Genomic DNA, 21,815 nt, shown 5'->3' on the forward strand with positions numbered 1-21,815 from the left:
GCCCAGCCTCCGAGGCCGTCGGGCCCACTGGTTGGTCACAGGTCCTCTGCACACCTGCCGGAAGCTTTGGAAAGTGCACCACACACAAACGGCTGCGCACACTCACAAGATCTACGGGAGTCCCCGGGCCTGGCTGAGGACCTGGGGCCCCAGTGCTGGAATCCTTGACCCAGCTCCGCCCAACCTCCTGGTGTAGACACCTGGGGAAACTGAGGACCCGAGAGATAAAGTGACCCCACCTAGCTCGGCCATCCCCCCTGCGCACGGAGACACTCGCAACATCGGTTCTTTTTCATGCAAGGTGCCCCTCACCCTGCGGATGTGCAGCCGTGCCGTGTTTTTAAAGCCACTTCCCACTTCCCCTAGCTGTGCTGGGTGGGGACACCCCACCTGCCCATCTCCACTAAGTGACTCCCACGGTGAAAAAATAAAAGAAGACCCTGGAGCCGTCCACGCCCAGATGACAGGGACCTCACTGTAGCTCTGGGGGCGGAGGGGACAGGACCCCACACCACGGACCCTCTGGACTGCCAATGACACCAGCCTCTGTCTTTCTTCCCCCGCGGTACAGTCCCCCTTTCACTGTTTGCCATGTCACCTCAGACACTTTTTCTTTAAGGAGGCCTTTTCCATAGCAGCTGGGGGGCCAAAGTGGAGGCAGGGGAGAGGACACATGTCCCAACTGCTCCCACCAGGCTCCGTCACACCCACGGCACAGCTGCACCTTCGGAGGAGGGGCCCCGGAGGGACGCCGTGCTCCTGGCCCTTAGAGGACCCCTGGGTGGTGGAGACCGCGGCCAGCAGGCAGCAGCCTCGCTCTCGTCTGACTTGACCCGTGACGGGACAGATGGCCGGTCCCTTGGCCTCAGTTTCTCCAATGGCCCGTGGGAAGGTCGGGATGCCAAGCCTCTGAGCTCTGGCGTCTCCAAGGCCCCCCACTCCCACCCCGCCCGCCAGCCCCGCCTACCCCCTCCGCCCACGCCCTCACTTTGGGGTGGATCTTGATGGTGGCGATGTCCGACTTCTTGTCGATGTCTTTGATGGTGGCCTCGTAGGTGTCACCGCTCTGCAGCTGCACCTTGAGCTGCTGCCGGCCGGAGACGGCGTTGCTGCTGGTCACCACGTGGGCGTTGGTGACGATCAGGCCGGCCTCCGACATGATGAAGCCGGAGCCGCTGGAGAGGGGCACATTGCGGCCGAACAGCGGGTGTCTGCGGGGGCGGGGGGTGGACAGAACGGGCATTTGAGGGCCAGAGACTGGGAGCAGGGGTCTGCCACAGGGACAGCGAAGCCCCTGTAGGGGGAAGGACACGAGTTTGGGGGGGGGGCTCTCCCACACCCGAGTCCAAATCCTGGCTCTGCCACTTACTGGCTGTGGCCTTGGCCAGGCCACTAAGTCTGGCCCAGTTTTACAGCCCTAAAGAGCGGGTAATGACCTCTGAGACATGAGGCTGTAAAAGTCAGCCCCATGATAACACTGCAGACACTCGCTGCTCTGACCACACCGGAGCCAGACGGACCAGGATGCTAATCTCAGGTCCACTCCCCACTTATCTGCCTGACCGTGGGCAGGTCGTTAACCTCAGTGAGCCTCAGTCTCCCCATCCAAGAAATGGGATAACAACATTTGTTCAGCTCAGCAGAGGCGCCTGGTGCCTATTACACCCGGAGGCAGCTAGTCGCTCAACAAACAGCTGTTCCTGGCAGAAGGGAAAATGCACTATCGCACGCACACAACCACCCCTGGGACGGTCACAAGTGGGTCCCCAGGAACTTTAGCGTCCCCGCTCTGTCTATGCAGAGAGAGGGCGAGCCCCGAGGTGGGGGGATGTGCTCCCACCTCCCTCTGGCCCCTGCCCTCCGGCCAGCTGCCCGGAAGCCCCAAATGGAGAGCCAGCCGGTGTGAATGACAGACCCTCGCCGTCCTTCTGAGGACACAGGGGACAAGGAGCGCTAGACGTGGCAGAGCGGGTCTCAGGGGCACAAGTCAGTGCCTGGCCTCACCGGGTGCCTCTGTCACGGGGACCGCGTGGGCAGTGCAGCTGCTGTGGGCTCTGAGATCAGCATTCACGGGTGGGTGACCATGCCCAGCCCTCCCAGAGCCCCCTGAGTAGGCATCACAGCCCCATCCCAGAATGGGGCGCAGAATGCTCAGGGCCTTCTCCAGGGCAGTGTCCCCCAGGGTCCCCAGAGACCTGGAGGCAGCAGGTACTTGGGACGAGAGGTGGCTTTGCAGACTTGAGTGAGCACGTGGGTCCAAAACCGTGCACAAGAAAGGAGGGTGGGAATTTCCCAGGGAAGTGAGTCTCTGGGCCGGACAGGACCCATGGCCGTGGCTCCTTCTGGTAGGTACCCTACAAGGTTCCCAGGGAAGTGAGTCTCTGGGCCGGACAGGACCCATGGCCACGGCTCCTGGTAGGTACCCTACGAGGTTCCCAGGGAAGTGAGTCTCTGGGCCGGACAGGACCCATGGCCACGGCTCCTGGTAGGTACCCTACGAGGTTCCCAGGGAAGTGAGTCTCTGGGCCGGACAGGACCCATGGCCACAGCTCCTCCTGGTAGGAACCCTATAAGGTTCCCAGGGAAGTGAGTCTCTGGGCCGGACAGGACCCATGGCCACAGCTCCTCCTGGTAGGAACCCTATAAGGTTCCCAGGGAAGTGAGTCTCTGGGCCGGACAGGACCCATGGCCACAGCTCCTCCTGGTAGGAACCCTATAAGGTTCCCAGGGAAGTGAGTCTCTGGGCCGGACAGGACCCATGGCCACGGCTCCTTCTGGTAGGAACCCTATGAGGTTCCCAGGGAAGTGAGTCTCTGGGCCGGACAGGACCCATGGCCACGGCTCCTCCTGGTAGGTACCCTACGAGGTTCCCAGGGAAGTGAGTCTCTGGGCCGGACAGGACCCATGGCCACGGCTCCTCCTGGTAGGTACCCTACAAGGTTCCCAGGGAAGTGAGTCTCTGGGCCGGACAGGACCCATGGCCACGGCTCCTGGTAGGTACCCTACGAGGTTCCCAGGGAAGTGAGTCTCTGGGCCGGACAGGACCCATGGCCACGGCTCCTCCTGGTAGGTACCCTACGAGGTTCCCAGGGAAGTGAGTCTCTGGGCCGGACAGGACCCATGGCCACAGCTCCTCCTGGTAGGAACCCTACGAGGTTCCCAGGGAAGTGAGTCTCTGGGCCGGACAGGACCCATGGCCGCAGCTCCTGGTAGGAACCCTATGAGGGAGGTAGGTCTCCAGTTCACAGGTGGGGAAACTGAGGCCCACAGGGTCAGGCGGGCAAAGGGCAGAGCAGGGATTTGAAGCTGGCATCCTGGGTACTCGGCCTCTCTGAGGGACCGCATGTGGCCACCCAGCTCGGTGTGTGCCCTGGGCAGGGGCCACACCCCTGGAAGTGCCCCTGGATGCGCCCGGCCTGACATGGATAAGATTTGGCTCTTGTCCGTAGAAGGGGCCACGCGGCAGCCCAGGGGCCTCCTCGTCTGGGTCAGGGGTTACAGCGGAGGCTTCCCCTGCTCGATGACCATCTCATCTGTGTCTGGGATCTCGTCACCCTGGGCCTCACCCCCCGCCCCTCGGACATCAGCCTCTGAGGGTGACATGGACACCTACTGCCGCCTGCCCGGCTGGGCTGCGGTCAGCAATTAGTTGGCTCAGCGCCTGGTGCCCTGGGCCTTTGGCGAGGCGTGGCCCCAGTCCAAGCCACCTGCAGGCCAGGGACTCAGCACAAGTGCCACTTAGCATGTCCAGTGGTAGTTTCCTCAATGACAGGTCTTGGGGTCTGGGACCCCACCAAAAGGGCAGTGAGGGGTCAGAGCCGCAGACGGCCGGGCTCAGCTCGGAGGCCACACCCGCCCCCCCGCGTTCAGCAGGTCGGGAGCCTGGGGGAGCCAGCCGGCCTCTGCTTCCGCGGGCAGGCAATGGGCACCGGCAGCCTGCCCCGGGGGGTCACGGGAAGATGCCGTGGGCAAGAGAGCGGAAGGGCCTTGGGGTGCAGGCAGGGCATATTGGGGTGCAGGCAGGGCACATTGGGGTGCAGGCAGGGCACATTGGGGTACAGGCAGGGCACATTGGGGTGCAGGCAGGGCACATTGGGGTGCAGGCAGGGCGCATGCACACTGTCCACTAGCACTGAGGGGCGGCCTGGGCCTGGCTCTCGGGGGTGGGGGGTCCCAAGGGCGCCTGGCTCTCTCATCCGAGAGGTGGGCCCGCACCAGGGCTGCTTGAGAAAGGCAGGCAGAGCAGCCACCGCAGGGCGGGGCGCCAGGGAGGTGTCGAGGACGTGGCCGGGCTCGTGGCCCTTTGTCCACTGGCCCCCATGGAGCACCTGTTGGTGGTGAGCACAGTTCCTGCCCTCTGGAGATGGGGCAGTGACAGCCAGTGACAGGGCTCCTAGTGAACAGGGGACCCTGTGCTGGGGCCGAGTATCCCGGCGATTCATTACCTAATCTTTGTACCACATGCCCCCTCCACCGGAATAGCAACACGCAGGAGCCACTCAGCAAAACGGGCTGAAGGACAAGAAAACCCCAGACGCTGCCCACGGGCCCCGGCCGAGTGCCTGCAGCTCTGTGAGGTGCAAGGTGCGAGGTTGCTGTCCGTCTCCCCAGGTGCGGGGATCAGAGTCAGACAGGGGCACGTCCTTCCCACGGACACACAGCAGCCAGGCGTCTGGGTGCGGCTCACCTGACCCTGACTAAGGCCGCTCTGGCTTCTACTGCCCCCCCCCGCCCCGTGCTGGATGGGAGTCTCCTCGGGCCCTGGCCGATGGGGGGGGGGCTGGGAAAGGGGGGGCGTCACACACCTCAGGAAGAGCTCTATGTGGCCGATGGGGGGGGCTGGGAAAGGGGGGGGCGTCACACACCTCAGGAAGAGCTCTATGTGGCCGATGGGGGGGGCTGGGAAAGGGGGGGGCGTCACACACCTCAGGAAGAGCTCTATGTGGCCGATGGGGGGGGGCTGGGAAAGGGGGGGGCGTCACACAATGAGGGGGGGACTGGGAAAGGGGGGGGCGTCACACACTTCAGGAAGAGCTCTATGTGGCCGATGGGGGGGGACTGGGAAAGGGGGGGCATCACACACCTCAGGAAGAGCTCTATGTGCACCACGGCTGGTGCGATCTTCTCCACCACGTCGGCGATGAAGTTGAACTTGTACCGCGGGCTGGTCAGCTGGTGGAGACCTACACTGGCAGGAAGAACCCGGCGCATTAGTGAAGTCCAGACACAGCCCAGAACCTGCCCAGAGTGAGCGAGGAACCCGAGACCCCAACCCCCACTGGTTCAGAGCCCTTTGAAGACACCCCACACTCAGCAGCACAGTGACACCCAGACACTGAGGCAGGCTCACCCCAGGAACTGTTCATGCTGACCTTCCTCACATCACCTCACTGGATGCTGCCAGGCCAGCCAGGAGGTTCAGAGAGGTTAGGACACTTGCTCTGGGCTGCACAGCAGGAATGTGCCACTCAGACTGTATCTGGGCTAGTCCCCCTGGGCCCTCGCACTTTCTGTCATAGACAGCGATGCCCTGGCACAAGGAGGCCTCCGCTCCCTCTGCCAGCTCTGGCCCATCCTGCCAGGCCTCGGGCTAGTGTCCTGACTGCCTGAAGGTACAGAGAGCCCTGGCGTCTTCCGCCCTGAGCGGCCCCCGCTGACCGCCGTGTGGGCTCCTCCTGGGTCACTCCGGGTCCCCCATCGGCATTTAACTTGGCTGCACCCCGCCGTGACTTGCCAGGCGGTTCACAGACTTCTCTGGAACCTCCCCTGGCTCAGGTTTCTGCTGCCGTCAGCAGCGGGGTTGCCGCCTGCCGGGACCACAGGCTGGAGGCACGTCGGTGGCACGAGGCCCAGACCCTTGGTCCCCCTGCTCTGGCGAGTGCTGAGGTCCCCCAGGTCCCCGCCAGAGCCGGGCGCTATCTGGAACCCGAGCTGCCCAGCGCTGCTTTCCATGGTCCTGGGGTCCGGAAGGAGCACTGGGCTGTGCCCTCAGCACGCTGCGCTTGGCACGGCACCGCCACTTTCCAGCTGTGTGCCTTCAGGCAAATCACTTCCCCTCTCTGGGCCTTGACTCCTTGTCTGGAAATGAGACTGAAGACCTCCCCTGCCCCCCCCACCTGTGGGAACAAGGTGTGAATTGGATGTGTACTGTGAAGTCTCCCACCCAGGTGACTCCCCAGTCCCCCGGGCCACCCTGATGTTGGCGAGCGAAGTAGAGCCCGGCCTGTGAAGTCCACGGTGGCAGCTGCTCTCTCTTTTTTTTTTTTTTTCGTTTTTCCAAAGCTGGAAATGGGGAGGCAGTCAGACAGACTCCCACATGCACCCGACCGGGATCCACCCGGCATGCCTGCCAGGGGGCGATGCTCTGCCCCTCCGGGGCGTGGCTCTGTTGCATCCAGAGCCATTCTAGCGCCTGAGGCAGAGGCCACAGAGCCATCCCCAGCGCCTGGGCCATCTTTGCTCCAATGCGGGAGGGGAAGAGAGAGACAGAGAGGAAGGAGAGGGGGGAGGGGGGAGAGGCAGATGAGCGCTTCTCCTGTGTGCCCTGGCCGGGAATCGAACCCGGGACTCCTGCACGCCAGGCCGACGCTCTACCGCTGAGCCAACCGGCCAGGGCTGCTCTCTCTCTTGATGACCTCAGGGACTGACCGAGTCCAGAGAAAACCCGGCTCTCGGGGCTGCCTGGAGGGCGGAAGGTAACGCTGAGTCCCGCCACAGGGGCAGGCACGGGCCCAGGTCGTGCCCATAAATGTTTGTGGCAAAATGCAGCCCCCCCCCACACACATCCTGACTAATGCCCACCATTCAGGGGCAGCCAGGGCAGGTCCTCCATCTCCAAAGCGGGGAAATCGAGGCTCAGTGACAGGAACCCTTTTGTCCGAAGACACAGATCTAGTGAGAGAACCAGGCTCCCTTCCTTAGGGGCCTCTCACCTCCCCCACCCAGTGCCCCCCAAGACCTCAGCTGTCCATGAAGCCCTGATCTGGACTCAGGCCCCAGGGGAGAGTTGGCCTCAGTCTCTGTGGGTCAGGGGGTGGCAAGGAGGGCCCACCCCACTGATCCCTCGATGTCTGCTGCAAGCAGCCCACGGGCACTGGCTACAGAGGGTCTAGCCTGCTGTGGTCAGCTTGAATCCAAGCTTGCCTGTCTGGGGTGGCCAGAGCCAGGCTGGGGAACGGGGCCCATTGCCAGCCACTGCCTGGCTCCTCACTGATCAAACAGTGGGCAGCCAGGGGTCACCGTGCCCGGGAGCCCTCTTTCTGGAGGTGAAGTGTCCAGGCGGGGTGGGGTCTCCTGTCCAGGGGCCAGGTTCACAGCCAGCCCGGAAGCAGAGCCCACCCTGGGCCAGCGCTCTGTGCTCCCAGCACACGCAGGTGCCCGGCACGTTCGCTTCCGTGCGGGACCCCGATCCTCCCGGGGACTCTGGGGCTGAAGCTGCCCGTCAGAGCAGCCTGGCTCTGTCCGCCTGCCCAAGGCCCTGGGAACCGTATTCATGCTCTAGCCTCCGGGCCGAAGGAGCCAGCCACGGAACCTGCTCCCTGGCCAGGTTCTGTCTCTGACAAGATGCTCCCCACGGGGCGATCCCCATGGCCCGAGCCCTGGAGGACCTCTAACCCAGGCTGGTGGGGAGGATGGGGGTTTTAGCAAGGTCTGCTGTTCTCCCGCATGTACTAGGGCTCGACTCATTCCAGCCTGAAGCTCATGCCCACCGTGCGGTGCTGGGGTGGGCAGCCCCAGGTGGGCGAGGCCAGGAGTCACCCTTCCTCACTGTGTCACCTGTTGGACCACTTACCCCAAGTGTCTGTTCTATCACCCACCACTCTGCCTCCACCTGCAAGGACCACTCCCCGCTTCTCCCTTACCAAGATGCTCCAGCTTTTCCTGGGCACAGCTCAAATACCACCTCCTCCAGGCAGCCCTCCAGCAGAATAGGGTCTCCCTGCTCAAGGCCCCCAGCACAATGCCTCGCCCAGAGCACGGCTCTCACGTATTCTGCCTGTGAATGCCGAGTGCCTTCTGTGTGTGCTCCCTGAGCTGGTACAGGCCAGGGACCAGCCACGCACACAGCACGGCGTGACCAGGGATGTGGCAGAGGGGAGGCCCAGGCCTGGAACAGCACACTGGGCAGGGGAACAGTGCACGCAAAGACTCAGCATCGCGCACAAGGGCCACCGCAGCGGGATGTGGCTGACTCCAAACCGGGCCCATGTGAGTAACACGGGAATGACATGTCTCAACAGAAAAGGGCACATGATCACATGGCCTGGTCCCGGGTGTCGGGATCCAGCCAGGGCTAAAAGCCCCTCAGGAATGTCTTTCCACCCCAGGGCCAGGGAGCCCACGTGCCGCTCTGGCTGATGTCCTGACCTGGCGTCCGGAGACCACTTAGAACAGCTGACACTCCATTTTATACGTGCTGATTAATAATAATAATAATAATAATAACTACCCTCCGTAAAATACCCAGAAGGAGAAGACCGACAGGAAACACATCAGAATAAATCACGGTGGCTCTCTGGAGGCAGGGGCAGTTCTGAGCGATTTTGTCTTTCGTGGCCTTCCCGAATTCCCTACACGGGCGAACATACGCAGTAGCTTAGAAATGTAGCAAAGGGAACACGATGGCCTGGCGGAGGGCTGGGGGCGGAGCCTGAGCACCCTGTCCGTGACCGCGTCCGGCAGGCAGGGTCCGGGCAGCGGCGGGGCCGCAGACGACCCAGGGAGAAGAGAGCAGGCTCGCCTCCCGCCCGGGCACCAGCTCCTTCGGGACAGAGACAGGTGGTAAGCAGCACAGAGGAGCCTCAGGGACGGACGCCTCCAAAGACACTGAGCAGGACCGGAGGGAAAGGGGAGGAAGGAAGGAGGGAGGGAGGGAGGACAAGGATGCCCCCTCGACCCCTTTGGACGCAGCACACGGTCAGCCTGCAAACACCGCCACCAAGGCCGTCGGCAAGCCTACCGACCACGTCCGGCAGAAGCAGACTCCCAAGGGCGGCATCGTGGCCCAGGTTACAGCCCAGGAAACTGAGGCTGGACATGGAGATTGTTGGGGGGGAGGATAGGGACAGGACCTGGAACAGCTCTCAGGGCTCCTGGGTCAGCCGGCTGGTGGCAGGGGTTCTGTCTCTTTAAGTCCACGGTGGTGGGGGCCTGGGGTGGGGGCAGGGCCTGGCTCCCGGTCCTCCTCCCCCCACACAGATGATTCACCCCGTGAATCAGTGGGGAGGGAGGGCTCGGTTCCCACCGCCACTTTCCACATGAAAACCTCGGCCCCACGGCTGGCTGGGAAGCGGACTGTTTGTTTATTTGGGGGTTTGGACAACCCCCACCCCCATCCTGTCCTCCAGCCAGAGTTGTGAAGTCAACAGACAGTCTCGACTAGATTCAGCTGTTAGCATTTTTTTTTTTCCAAAAATAAACTAATCCACAGGCCCCTGGACTATTTAGTCGAGAGGAACTTGACACAGAAAAGCCACCAGGCCAGGTGTCCTGAGGTGCCTCCCGGAAGAGGAAGGAGAGAGAGAGACATGGGGCTGGGGTCTCCCCCTGTAACATCCCCGCAGGAAAGAGCTCCCGGGGGTCCCAGGGTGCCTCCCGGAAGAGGAAGGAGAGAGAGAGACATGGGGCTGGGGTCTCCCCCTGCAACGATCCCGCGGGAAAGAGCTCCCGGGGGTCCCAGGGTGCCTCCTGGAAGAGGAAGAAGAGAGACATGGGGCTGGGGTCTCCCCCTGCACCGTCCCCGCGGGAAAGAGCTCCCGGGGGTCCCGGGGTGCCTCCCGGAAGAGGAAGGAGAGAGAGAGGTGTGGGGCTGGGGTCTCCCCCTGCAACGTCCCCACGGGAAAGAGCTCCCGGGGGTCCCGGGGTGCCTCCTGGAAGAGGAAGAAGAGAGACATGGGGCTGGGGTCTCCCCCTGCACCGTCCCCGCGGGAAAGAGCTCCCGGGGGTCCCGGGGTGCCTCCCGGAAGAGGAAGAAGAGAGACATGGGGCTGGGGTCTCCCCCTGCACCGTCCCCGCGGGAAAGAGTTCCCGGGGGTCCGGGGGACAGCGCAGACCCCGACGGGGACACACTGTGCCCACTCTCCACGGTCACGCCTGCCATGGAGCAGGTGGGCAGCTGAGGCCCGGACAGCCTGTAGGCCCACTTGGTACTGCCGGGCTGTCGCTGACAAAGGTCACACAGCGTGTCCGGCCTCCCTGCAGCTATGGAGCGCACCCCTGCCTGGCTGCACCCCGTGGTCCCTCCAGCACAATGAGCAGAGCCCCACTGTGACCCAGATCCAAGGTCCCTGTCCCTTCTCCCATTGCCCCTTGCCACCAGAAGACTCCCCGGTCACCCAATGGCTAGCTGTGACCTGAGGACAACCTGATGACCACGAGGTCCCGGGCTGTGCCCGCCAGACGGCAACTTCTCAGCCACGCCCTCAGGCGCTGGATGTCTGTCTAGGTCCCATTGAGAGCCGCTGTCCCTCTGCCCCTCAGCTCTGCTCCCCTGAGCTCACATGCTCCTCAGTGTCCCCCTGCCTCTGTCCCTCCCCTCCCCCATCGAGGCCCAGGACAACACAGCTCTAGGGAGCTTGCCCTAACTCCACGGGCTCAGTGACCCGTCTCTCCTCTCTGGATCCCAGGCTTCCTCCTCCGAATGTCCCCCATGTCCTGAATGTCCCTGACCTGCGGCAGGGAGCAGGCAGAGAATGAGTGAGGAGTGAACGAGCAGGGGGTGGGTGAGTGTTCTCCAGGGGCGGGGGCGCGGTCCCTGGGCCCCCTCCACCGCCCCCAGCGCCCACCCTCGGTCCCCACCCCCACGAAAGGCAGACTTTGAAGCCCCAGGAGTTTCCTCCCGGGTCTAATTAGTTCCCAGACAGTCCCTGTGTTTTTCTTTCCCTTGCACACTTGCCTGTCCCCAGTGAACCTTTCCCCCGGAGCTGAGGACAGTGGCTTCGAGCCGAGCCTGCTGCAGCTCGGGAGTGGTGCTGTTTTCGACCCGGAGCCCCCTGTTCCTGTCTCTGGGACCCGGGGCCGAGGGCCACAGCCCAGGCATCCCACCCGCCATGTGAGCCACACCCCGCGGCAGCTGGGCTCAGAGCGTTTATGATTTCAGTGAATTCTCCCAGTAATTCTGCCAGGCAGAAGTCGTTTGCCCATTATTCAGGCGAGGAAAACAAAGGCTCAGAGAGGTCATGAGACATGAGACCCGCCTAAAGCCCGCAGCCAGGTCCTCTGACCCTTGTCCCAGGCTCTTCCTCCACTCCCTGCTGGCCCTCGGCCAGTGTGACTGGCTGCCCGGCCCCCAGGGGAGCTCAGCCTCAGCTGGTCCTGGGCGTGGGGCCAGCCTGGCTCCTCGGGTTGTGAATTCCACTGAGGCTGCAGCCAACCCTGGGGAGGAGATGGCACTGCCACCAGCTTGTTTGTGCTCTGTCGAAGCGTGTCTGCCCACCCACTCCCCTGCGGACGAGGCAGGACTCCAGGCCACCCACAGGGTCCCCCATCCCCCTGAAGCCAAGGTGGGGTCGGCCCTGGACCCTCCTCCTCCAGGAAGCCCTCCAGGTCCTGACTCCTCTGGGGAAGGCCAGTGGAACACCCTCGGGCACATGGCAGCCCTCGCCTGCAATCCATCCCTGCTCCCTCCTTCTGTGACCACCTCTCCTTCACTCCCCAAACTCCACTCACGTCACCAACACACGCTCGTCCACATTCAGGTTTGTTTGCACTAATGTCTGCCAGTCTTGACAATGTGCAAAGCACTCTTCATTTATCATCTTGTTGACTGTCCCATCAGTGGTGAGGAGGGTACCCCCATGGTCCCCGTTCACAGGTGCAGAGGACTTAGGGGACCTGCCACGGGAAGTGGGGAGCTGGGCTTCATCCCTGAGCAGCGGGACGTGGGAACAGAACCGGGTCCCGGCACCGGCTCTGCCCGTGGCGTGCTCCAGGGGCTGCGGCATCCAGCTGGGTGGGCTGTGTGCACCGCGCACGCCGGGGCCACCTGCTGCCTCTACACGACACCTGCTCTTTGCTGTGGGGGACACACACCCTCACATCCTGGCCACATCTTTGCTGCACTGAGGACAAGGTGCCTGTGATTTTATTCTCTTAAAAACCCAGTTTTATAGTTCAAACCCCTTAAAAACCCAGCGGGAGGCCTGCCTGGTGTACAAAGTATTATAGAAGTCAAGCCCAAGGTCCTGGGGCAGGTTGCTGAGTTTATTCTTATAGGGGCTATGATAAAACACCTAAACAATGTGAGTCCTGGGCGGGGAGAACAGGCCCCGTGTTTCGCCCTTGACCCTGGTCCAGCCTGGTGGTGCCTCTTCCAGGCCTCTTCACATGTGAACGTGAAGGCAAGGACGCCGGCCCGGGTTTGGGCCGGGCGGGGTGAAAGTGCAGGGGCTTCCCAGGTCATGGAGGGTCCCCCGACACAGGCTGGCGAGGCGCTGAGCCTGAGGCCCTGTCCCAAACGTAGGCCACACCCTCCCCATGACACCCAGACAGAGCCACACATCAGACAGGCTCTTGTCCTGGGACCCTGCCCTGCACGGGACACCCTTACACCAGAGCCCCCGCCGGTATCCAAGCCGAGCTCATCACCTTGCCTCTCCAAATCAGCACCTCCTGGGTGCCTCACCACCTATGCGCCCTGGCACTGCCCCCTTACCTCCAACCCCTTTCAGTGCCGAGATCCTAATGTCCCTGCAGCCCGCCCCCTCAGCGACCACCAGGCCTCACCAGCTCTCCCTGCCCAGGGTGATGGCTTCCGACTGGCAGGGTCCCTGTACCCTGTACACCTCTGTCACCCATAAACTTTCCTCGGCCCCCCTCACCCCGACCAAGAGATGGGCCCCCCTCACATCTCCTCCATCTGCACCCGCCTAAACGCAGCATTTCCTGTCGTCTGCTCTGCACCACTGGCTCTTTGTACCTACCTCTCCATGCCGTTTAGATGCCACCTCCTCCAGGAGCCCTCCCGGATCTACCCCTCTCCTGGTCTCCACACCCTGCCACCTGTCCCTCGCAACATGGGGTTGGGGGTTTCTCGGGGGTCGGCCCGTGGTGGTGTCGGTGCGCAGGAAGCAGAGGCCAGGCCGCAGCAAGGCCGCAGGCCGCAGCTGACATCTATCCGTGCTTCTGAGGACAGGGGGAGCCGCGGCGGGAAGGGGCTCCCGGAAGCAGGAAGGGGAGAGCCTCACCTCACTGTGCAGAGGTATGCGGGCAGGCGGACCCCTAGGGGGTGCCTTGGGACCCCAGCTGCACCTCCGGGCTGGCAGGTGGGACCAAAGGGAATGTGGAGGGTGAGAGGGAGGGTGCTTCCTAGGCCAAGCCCTGGCTGGGGACCACCGCAGGGCACCCTGGCCCGTACGCCCCCCTCTGGCTGGGCTCCGGGCTCCCAGCGGCCTTGGGTCCCAGCAGCTCAGCCAAGGCCCAGATGCTGCAGCTCAGCTCTGCTGCCCTGGGAGGGGGAAGGGGAGAGCGGGGGAGGCATCCTCTTGCCTGACTTGCTAAGAGGATTAAAAATCAAAAGCCAACCAAAGCTCTTAAATAAATGAAGCTGAGAGCCCCCGTTTGGAGCAATCTGCTCTGTGGTTGCAGAGTACAGGCTGATGATCAAGTAGCATGTTGTAACCCCCCCTACACCCACCCTGGGCTCTAAATTCTCAATTAATTACACACTCAAAGGCCTGTGTGCCTGCAGTCAGGCAGAGAGGCTGCGAGGACCCCACGGCTCTGGAGTGGAGAGGGCGGTCCCCTCTCCGGGTGGAGCCTCTGAACCTCTTCATCTGGGTTTTCCCCTCCCGTTACAGAGGCATTCACCCGCACAGGGCAGCTGCACTGCCTCTCCAGAGAGATGGTGGAGCCCCCGCCACTGGGGGGGTGCAAGGGGGGGTCGGGGAAAGGGGTGGGGGTGGTAGGAGATTCCCACTTCAAATGGCGGCCACAGCACCTACTGTGCGCCAGGCGCTGGGCCAGGTCCCCGCCCCGTGAGGCTCAGGGCCTGGTGACAGTGCAGTGAAGGCGCTGTGTCAAAGGTGGAGTGAGGGGCCAGAGAGGCGCCCAAGGGTGCACTCATGAGGCTAGTCAAAGGGGTCACTGGGCACGGCGGTCAGGGAAGGCAGCTGGGTGAGGAGACAACCAGGCCAAGGCAGGGTGAGGACTCAGCCACATGGAGGCGAGGGAACAAGGGTTTGGGGCGGCGGGCACAGCATGTGCCAAGGTCCTGTGGTGAGAAGACCAGCCTGGGTGGAGCACAGAGGAGGAGAGGCCGTTCAGGGCGGGAGGGGGCCAGAGGCACAGGGACCCGTGGGTCAGGGTCAGTGCTGTCTGGGGTTGTCCCGCTGGTGACGGCAGGGCAGACTGAGCAAGGCCACCCTGGCGGCCGGGCTCAGAGGGTGGAGGGAAGGGGCGGAGATGAACGTGGGGGCAGCCTGGCCAGGACAAGTAGGGGCGATGCCTGGCCGGTTTCAAGGTCAAGCTAAAGAGTCCCCTGTGGGTGTGAGCTAAGTAAGAAGGCAAAGTGACAAAGGCTTCCGAGCTTGACTTCCCTGGGTGGTTCTCTTGGTTGAGGTCCATGGCCGGCTGAGACACCGGACTGCAGCTCAGAAAAGAGACCGGGGCTGGAGACAGGAGCCCTGAGTCATTGGCACCCGGCGGACGTGAAGACATGCCCAGGTGCGGGCAGACCTGGCAGGACTTCTGTGCAGAAAAGCTCAGACGGGCAGAGCCTTGGCCACTGCGATGTGTGGACATCACCCAGCGACCTCTGGCGGGGGCCTCCGGGGAGCAAACAGGTGTGGGGACCCTGCCCATAACACTCTGGGAGCTGAGGCCTGACCCGGACTCCACTCCTCGGGGACCCTGCTGCCTCCCAGCTGCAGGAGAAAACCGGGGACCCTGGAAAATGTGACTTTCAAAGCCAGCCAGACCGGGGGCCAGGCCTGGCTCGGTCACTTCCTGGCTGACTGACCTCAGACAAATCCCTCGCCCTTCTCCCGGCCTCCGTGGGCACATCTGGGGTGGATGAAGGGCTGGATTCGCCGAGGCGCACGGACAGCGCGGCGGGAGACCTGGCCCCAGCGAGTGCGCCACGGGATGGGATTTTGCCTGGGTAAGCCTGCAGAAACCTGAGTGTCTGAGCCTGACAGCGCCCGCAGGACCCTGGACTGTCCGGTTCCCACTCCCACAGCGAGGCCTCGCCTCCACCCGCCCTCTCTGGCCCTAGCTGTCCATCAGCCTTTGCTTTGCTGCTGTCCCTCTCTGTCCTGCCCATCCTTTGTGTGGAGAGCCCCCACTCACCGCCCACAGCTCAGCACAGAGCCTCCCCCTACTCTGCAGAGGAAGCAGCGCTGGTGAACGCAGCAGTTGTGGTCGTAGTATTTGTAAGTGAGGCACAGACGCCCTGCCGACCCGCCCGGTCTCCCCGGTACGTGCTGTGCCTCCTCCCCTTCCAGAGGAGGGAACTGTGGCTAAGTGACTCGTCCAAGGCCGTGACTGAGGCAGAAGCAACCCGGGGTGCCCCAGCCCAGGACGTCCCGGCCCAGCCACTCCCTGGCCGCTGAGCCGGCTCTGGGCCAGTCTGTGGTCATCTGGCTATTTGTCTCTTCCTAGCTGCCCGTGTGTCTCCCCAACCCTCTCAGTTTCTCCAGGGCACAGACAGGCGCTGCCTCGTTGAGGTGCCCTTGTCACCAGCCCAGGGCCAGCGTGACACACAGAGAAGGCACTTCACAGAGGCAGATACAATCAGTTAAGAATGAGGGCTTCAAAATGCCTAGACCACCTCCAACCTCACTGACTGCCCCCTGGGCCCTGGGGTCTTATTTTCTTTTACTTTATTATTTAACATTAAATTTTTTTGATCGATTTTTAGAGAGAGAGAGAGACATTAATTGGTTGTTCCACTTATTTATGCATTCATTCATTGGTTGATTCATATATATATATATATCCCGCCCGGGGATCTAACCCACAACCTTGGTGTATTAGGAGAATGCTCAATCCAACTGAGCTACCCAGCCAGGGCGCTGGAGTCTTATTTGAATAGTGTCCACCACATGGGGGAGGGGTCAGGGTTTAGGAGGGGGGCCCCCACAGACACAACCAAGCTGCCAGGGGGCAGGCACCCACCCTGAGCCCTCCACATCTCAGACCTGAGATGAGCCCATCAGTACCAAGCTCCAAAGCAAATGGACCACTCGTGAGGGTTGCCGCAGGCACCCCTTAGATAATAGCCCCCATCTCTGAGACATCGAGGGGCAGCACCATGCTCTCTCTCATCCCCCCATCCTGGGCACAATCTAAACACAAGTCTGACACATTACCCGCCCCGCCCTCAAAGCCCTCAGAGCAATGGCTCTCCCAACTAATCACAGTGAATCCCGCCGAAGGCCCCCAGGCTGGGCTCCCTGCAGCCCCAGTGTGCCAGGAGGGGGTCACGTATGTTCTTCCAGGAAAGAAGAGCTCTCTGCTGAAACTCTCCTGAGAAACCCTGGGTTTTAGCATTTGTGCGTGCATGTGCGTGTGGGTGGGCGTGCACGCCTGTTTTCTGGCTGCAGGCTGTCTCAGAACCTCCGACAGAATCCCGTGTGTCTCCCCACGGCACGGACATGCTTCACTTCCCCAACCTTTTTGGGCCTCAGGACACTTATTTCCAGAATACCAGACATGGTGGGAAGCTTGGCCTACAGGATGACGTCTGAGCCATCGGCCTGATGCTATGGCCGCTTGTCATCCCACTCCTGCCAACCTGCCCAGCCTTGGGCGTCACACACCCGGCATGCACACGCGCACATGTGCACACATGCAACCTGCACACGCTCACATACGTGCACACACACCATCCCCTGCACACCCGCTGCTCAGGGCTACCTGCCCTCCCCACGGGCTCACCGCACACAGCCAGCCTCCGCCAGCTGGTGGATGTGTTTCCCCCTTCCCTGACAGCCGCGCCCTCAGGCGTCCTGGCAGGCACGTACGTCCTCAGTGGAGGTGCACCTGGTTCCTGAAGGCTCCGGGTGCCCAGGCAGCTGTGCCCGTGGTGGTCTCCCCTGAAGCTGCAGGCTGGGAGCCCACACGGGCCTAACCCCTGACCTGGAGCGTCTGCGAGTACCTGTCGACCCAGTGCTGGAGCCTGCCTCCCTCAGTGGCCCCCGAGACAAACATGAGGCAGCAGGACTTTCTAGCATCTTCTTCCACACACAGCGTCCACCTCTGTGACGAGGGGCAGTTGGGGTGACTCCAGGTCAGGGGAGGCTGTTCTGGGGTCTGAAGGGTCTGAGAAGCCCCCCACCCCAAGCTTCTCCCTGCGGAGCCCCATGCGGTCCTGGACCCCAAACGGCCCTTGGGACATCTGCATTTTAAGTGCAGCTAAAAACTAAGAAAACACCGAACGTTGCTCAAGAGGGCACACGGCCTGGGAAGTTAAGGTCAGGAAAGATCGTTTTCCACCCCACGTGCCGATGGAGCAGGGATAACCAGCCTGGGAAATGAGACACGAGTGGGGGTGAGGCCCCCTGGGGTGGTCAGAACATCAGGGTTCACTTTTGAGAGCAGTTTACCCCTCTGGGCCTCAGTTTCCCCAGGAGAAGGTTTCCGGTCCCCTCCCTTCCCGCACCCCCTCCCCCAAGCCGGAGCGCTTACCCAAAGGGCAGGCGCCCTTCTGCAGCTGGCGCACGGGCGACCCCGAGAGCTGCAGCGCCCGCCGGCTGGCCGCCTGCAGCGCACACACGTTGGCATAGGTGTGCCCGTCGGTGCCACACACGGCGTGCGCCCAGCGGCAGCGACACACGCCGCGCGCGCACTCCAGGCTCTCCCCGCACGGCGAGTCGAAGGGGCGGCCGCAGGGCTCGCCCTCGCTGGCGGCGCACACCAGGCAGCAGTTGCAGAGGTCGGGCACGTAGCCACCAGGGCAGCGGGGGCTCGGACACCGCGACACGTCGCAGCGCGCGGGGCACGGCGCCGCCGGGGGCTCCCGGGCCAGCGCCAGCGCGGCCAGGGCGGCCAGGAGCAGCGCCCGCGCCTGCATGGCTGACGGGCCGGCGGCGGGCGGCAACGCGGAGGACCGGCCGAGGGCCAGCGGGGACACGGAGGCCGCGCCCGGGCCGGGTGCCGGGCGCCTGCGGAGCGGCCGGGGACGGGCGCACAGCCACATGCGCCGGCGGCTCAAGCGGGCGGGTGCCGGGACCGCAGGGGCATGACCGGGGCGCGGGGACAGCAGAGGCGCCCGCTCCCTCCGGGCCGACAGTCTGCGGGCGGCGGGCCGGACCGCATTTAAAGGCGAAGCCCAGCCCGCCCCCGCTGGAAGGGGCGGCCCGGTCCCTCCGCCAGCTCCGCCCCGGCCCCAAGCGGCCCCCGCCCGGCCTTCCGGGCCTGAACCCACCCGGCAGCGGCAGCGGCGGCAGGACTGGGCCTGCCTGGTCTGGGAAACCCCCACGATGGAGATGCCGGTGGCCTGGAGGGGTGGGGGCCACAGGGAGAGGTCTCAGGGAGCTCTAGAATCCCTGCGCCAGTCATGTCCATGCCCAGGGTTCCTGCGACCGGAGCTGCCCCCCACTCCCCACAGAAAGGGACCAGTCCAGACCCTCTAGCTCCTCCTCCCCAGCCATCCTGCCCCCTCCCCTCAGCACAGGGCCCTGCAGTCCACAGCAGGGGTGCGGATGGATGTCACTCCAGTCCCCCACCTCCCTTAGGGACAAACCTTGAGGAAGCCACAGCCCTGACTTCCCGGGGCCTTAGATCCTGGAGGACGCGCTTTTCCAGGCTCTGGACAGGCCTGCGGGGTGCCCAGCTCTGCACCCCAGCTTCCTTCTCCATGCATCTCACAGGACAGCTGAGGGAACCCCGCGGAGTAGAGGGTGGGGTGCAATGTTCACAGCTCCCAGGCTCGGCACACAGCTCTCGGGAGCTAGGAGCTGTTCCAGTCTCTGAAGGGCCACTCCAGACCCAGCGCCCTGCCCCGAGAGGCCCAGAGCCAGGTGACCAGGATGCGAGGGGAGTAGGGTTTGGGTGTGCGTTCATGGGACTGGGGTGGGGGCTGGCTGGCAGAGGACAAACTGGAGGCTCGTCACCAGCTGGTCAAGGGCTCCGACAGCAAAAACCCATCAGAGCGGCGCTCACTCAGCGAGAGGACCAGCGTGCAGACCCCGGAGCTGCAGTCCCGCCCTTTCTGTCCTGAGCACCTTGAGGAGCCCCGCTCAGAATGATGTTTTTGTTTTGTTTTGTTTTTAATTTTTCCATTGATTTGAGACACACACATACACACACACACATACACACACACACACACACACACACACACACACACACACATACACAGAAGCATCAACTCATTGTTCCACTTAGTTGTTCGATTATAGTTGTGCACTCATTGGTTGCTTCTTGCATGTGCCCTGACCAGGGATCAAACCCACGACGTCAGCATGCTGGGACAACGTTCTATCCACTGAACCACACAGCTAGGGCAGAATGATGTTTTTAAATGCACGAAACAAACTGCACAGCGTTATAAAGGGAAACGGTGTGATTGAAATGTACCTAGTGAAACCACAGACAAACCCACCAAATGCACAACGCCTGGTCGGTGGTGGGATTACGGGGAGACTTCCAGGCAGCTGGGAGCCACAGGGTGGAAATGTTATGAGACAGGGGACCCGGCCCTTCGGGTCCGCCCAGGACCAGCCGGGAATGTGTAGGTTCTTGGCTTCGGGTGGGAAAAATTTCACAACACAAGTCCAGATGATTTTAAGAGTAAGTGTATTAAAGCTGGGGACAGTGACACGGGGAAGGGGCCTAGAACAGGAGAAGCAGCAGCAGGAGAGAGCCTAGGCAGGGGCGCTTTGTCCCACAGGGAAGTCGGAGAGAAGGGGGCCTTGGAGGCAGGTTCAGGGGGTGAGCCCAGAATGAGCTACGGCCGCCCGCTGCTCCCCTGGTTGCAAGTCTCTTGGGGACCCTTAGTGTTTAGGAGATCCATGTCTGGGGAGGAGGAGAGGGAAAGGGGAGAAGGGAAAGATGCAGGCATGCTCTGGGGAAGGAGAGCACGTTGGATCATCTGTCCTCGGGTCTTTTAAGGGTGGAGATCTTGGGGGGTATCTCAATAGAATAGTCATCATCTCTCCAGATGTGTCCTTTGGGGTTCATGGTCTTCAGTGATTGGTCAGCGCCAGGGCAGGGGGTCATTAGTCAATGCAGCTTGTCCTGATGATGTCAGCTGTGGCATGGCTTGTCTCCTTCTCTGCTTTTGCTGCTTTCTTGGGCCTGGAGCACAAACACCACTGAGGCCTAGATGTATTTGATGCGGGTCAGAACCTCGTTATTCCGGGGGTTTTAATGCTTAAGGGCTCTGCTCGGGCCCCCTTGTCCGCGCCCCTGCTAAGAGACCTAACCCATGTGAGCAGCAACATGCCAGCGGAGGTGAGGTCAGGGGAGGGTCTGAATTATAGGACCAGTGATGTGAAATCCAGGGGTGTAAACTGCACGACCAGCAGCATGCCAGCGAGGCGAGGTCAGGGGAGGGTCCGAATTATAGGACCAGTGATGTGAAATCCAGGGGTGTAAACTGCACGGCCAGCCAGTGGAGGAAAGATTGCCCTGGCGTGAGATTCTCATCCCCCTAGTTTCTGCCCATCGCGGGGGCCCATGGAATAACCCAAAGTCACTCCTGTCTCTCAAAATGTAAAGTCTGGGAAGGCTTGGAGAACAGCCTCTTGTGGCATCTGCTCAGAAACTCCTGCCTCTGAGGCTGGTCCCTGACTCCTTTTGACCAATTTTTGTATCTAGAACCAAAGCAGTAGCTGCAAGATGGATGAAGAAATCAATTACTTTGTTCCCCACTGTCCGCTGTACCCAGGTGGGTGGGTGCTTTTGTGGGAAATGAACAGTTAAAAAAAAATGCAAAAGGAGCCTCCGGGTTTTCCTCTGTTGTGAAAACCACCCCAGTTTCAGCATCGCTTGCTGGGCCTTGCCGTTCTTTCCTTCCCATAGTCCTTGCGGGACAGTCCTTCTTCCAACGCCTTCCCTCCTGGACGCCATTCTTCCTCTTTTTGCTTCGTCCCCCTGCAGAATCTAGAATCTTCCTTCAGCGACTGGCCCGCCCCCTCGTTAACTCATTCAAGAAGGAACTATCTTAGAGCAAACATGTTTTTCCATTCTTGCCCCTTAACAATGTATCATTAGATGTTGTTGTTATTATTATTATTATTATTATTATTTGTATTTTTCTGAAGTTGGAAACAGGGAGGCAGTCAGACAGACTCCCACATGCACCTGACCGGGATCCACCGGGCACGCCCACCAGGGGGCGATGCTCTGCCCATCTGGGGCGTCGCTCTGTTGCAACCAGAGCCATTCTAGCGCCTCGGGCAGAGGCCATGGAGACATCCTCAGCGCCCAGGCCAACTTTGCTCCAATGGAGCCTTGGCTGTGGGAGGGGAGGAGAGAGATAGAAAGAAAGGAGAGGCCCTGGCCGGTTGGCTCAGCGGTAGAGCGTCGGCCTGGTGTGTGGGGGACCCGGGTTCGATTCCCGGCCAGGGCACATAGGAGAAGCGCCCATTTGCTTCTCCACTCCCCCCCCCTTCCTCTCTGTCTCTCTCTTTCCCTCCCGCAGCCAAGGCTCCATTGGAGCAAAGATGGCCTGGGCACTGAGGATGGCTCCATGGCCTCTGCCCCAGGCGCTAGAGTGGCTCTGGTTGCGGCAGAGCGACGCCCCCTGGTGGGCAGAGCGTCGCCCCTAGTGGGCGTGCCGGGTGGATCCCGGTCGGGCACATGCGGGAGTCTGTCTGACTATCTCTCCCCGTTTCCAGCTTCAGAAAAATAAAAAAATAAAAAAATAAAAA

General features: G+C 62.1%; 1 protein-coding gene across 1 annotated transcript in view; it reads right to left on the reverse strand.

The window, feature by feature from the left end:
* HTRA3 (HtrA serine peptidase 3) overlaps positions 1 to 18,214 on the reverse strand; it is a 35,173-nt gene extending 16,959 nt beyond the window's left edge. Inside the window, exons 1-3 of the mRNA XM_066385884.1 lie at positions 17,626 to 18,214; positions 5,084 to 5,183; positions 989 to 1,211 (exon numbers count right to left, since the gene is read on the reverse strand). Of these exons, the coding sequence (XP_066241981.1) occupies positions 989 to 1,211; positions 5,084 to 5,183; positions 17,626 to 18,136 (834 nt within the window). The 5' untranslated portion in view covers positions 18,137 to 18,214. The remainder of the gene's footprint in view (positions 1 to 988; positions 1,212 to 5,083; positions 5,184 to 17,625) is intronic.
* Between the last annotated feature and the right edge of the window lie 3,601 nt (positions 18,215 to 21,815).

The sequence above is a fragment of the Saccopteryx leptura genome, chromosome 5 (genome assembly GCF_036850995.1).
Source record: "Saccopteryx leptura isolate mSacLep1 chromosome 5, mSacLep1_pri_phased_curated, whole genome shotgun sequence".
In the NCBI taxonomy this organism is placed as follows: Eukaryota; Metazoa; Chordata; class Mammalia; order Chiroptera; family Emballonuridae; genus Saccopteryx; species Saccopteryx leptura.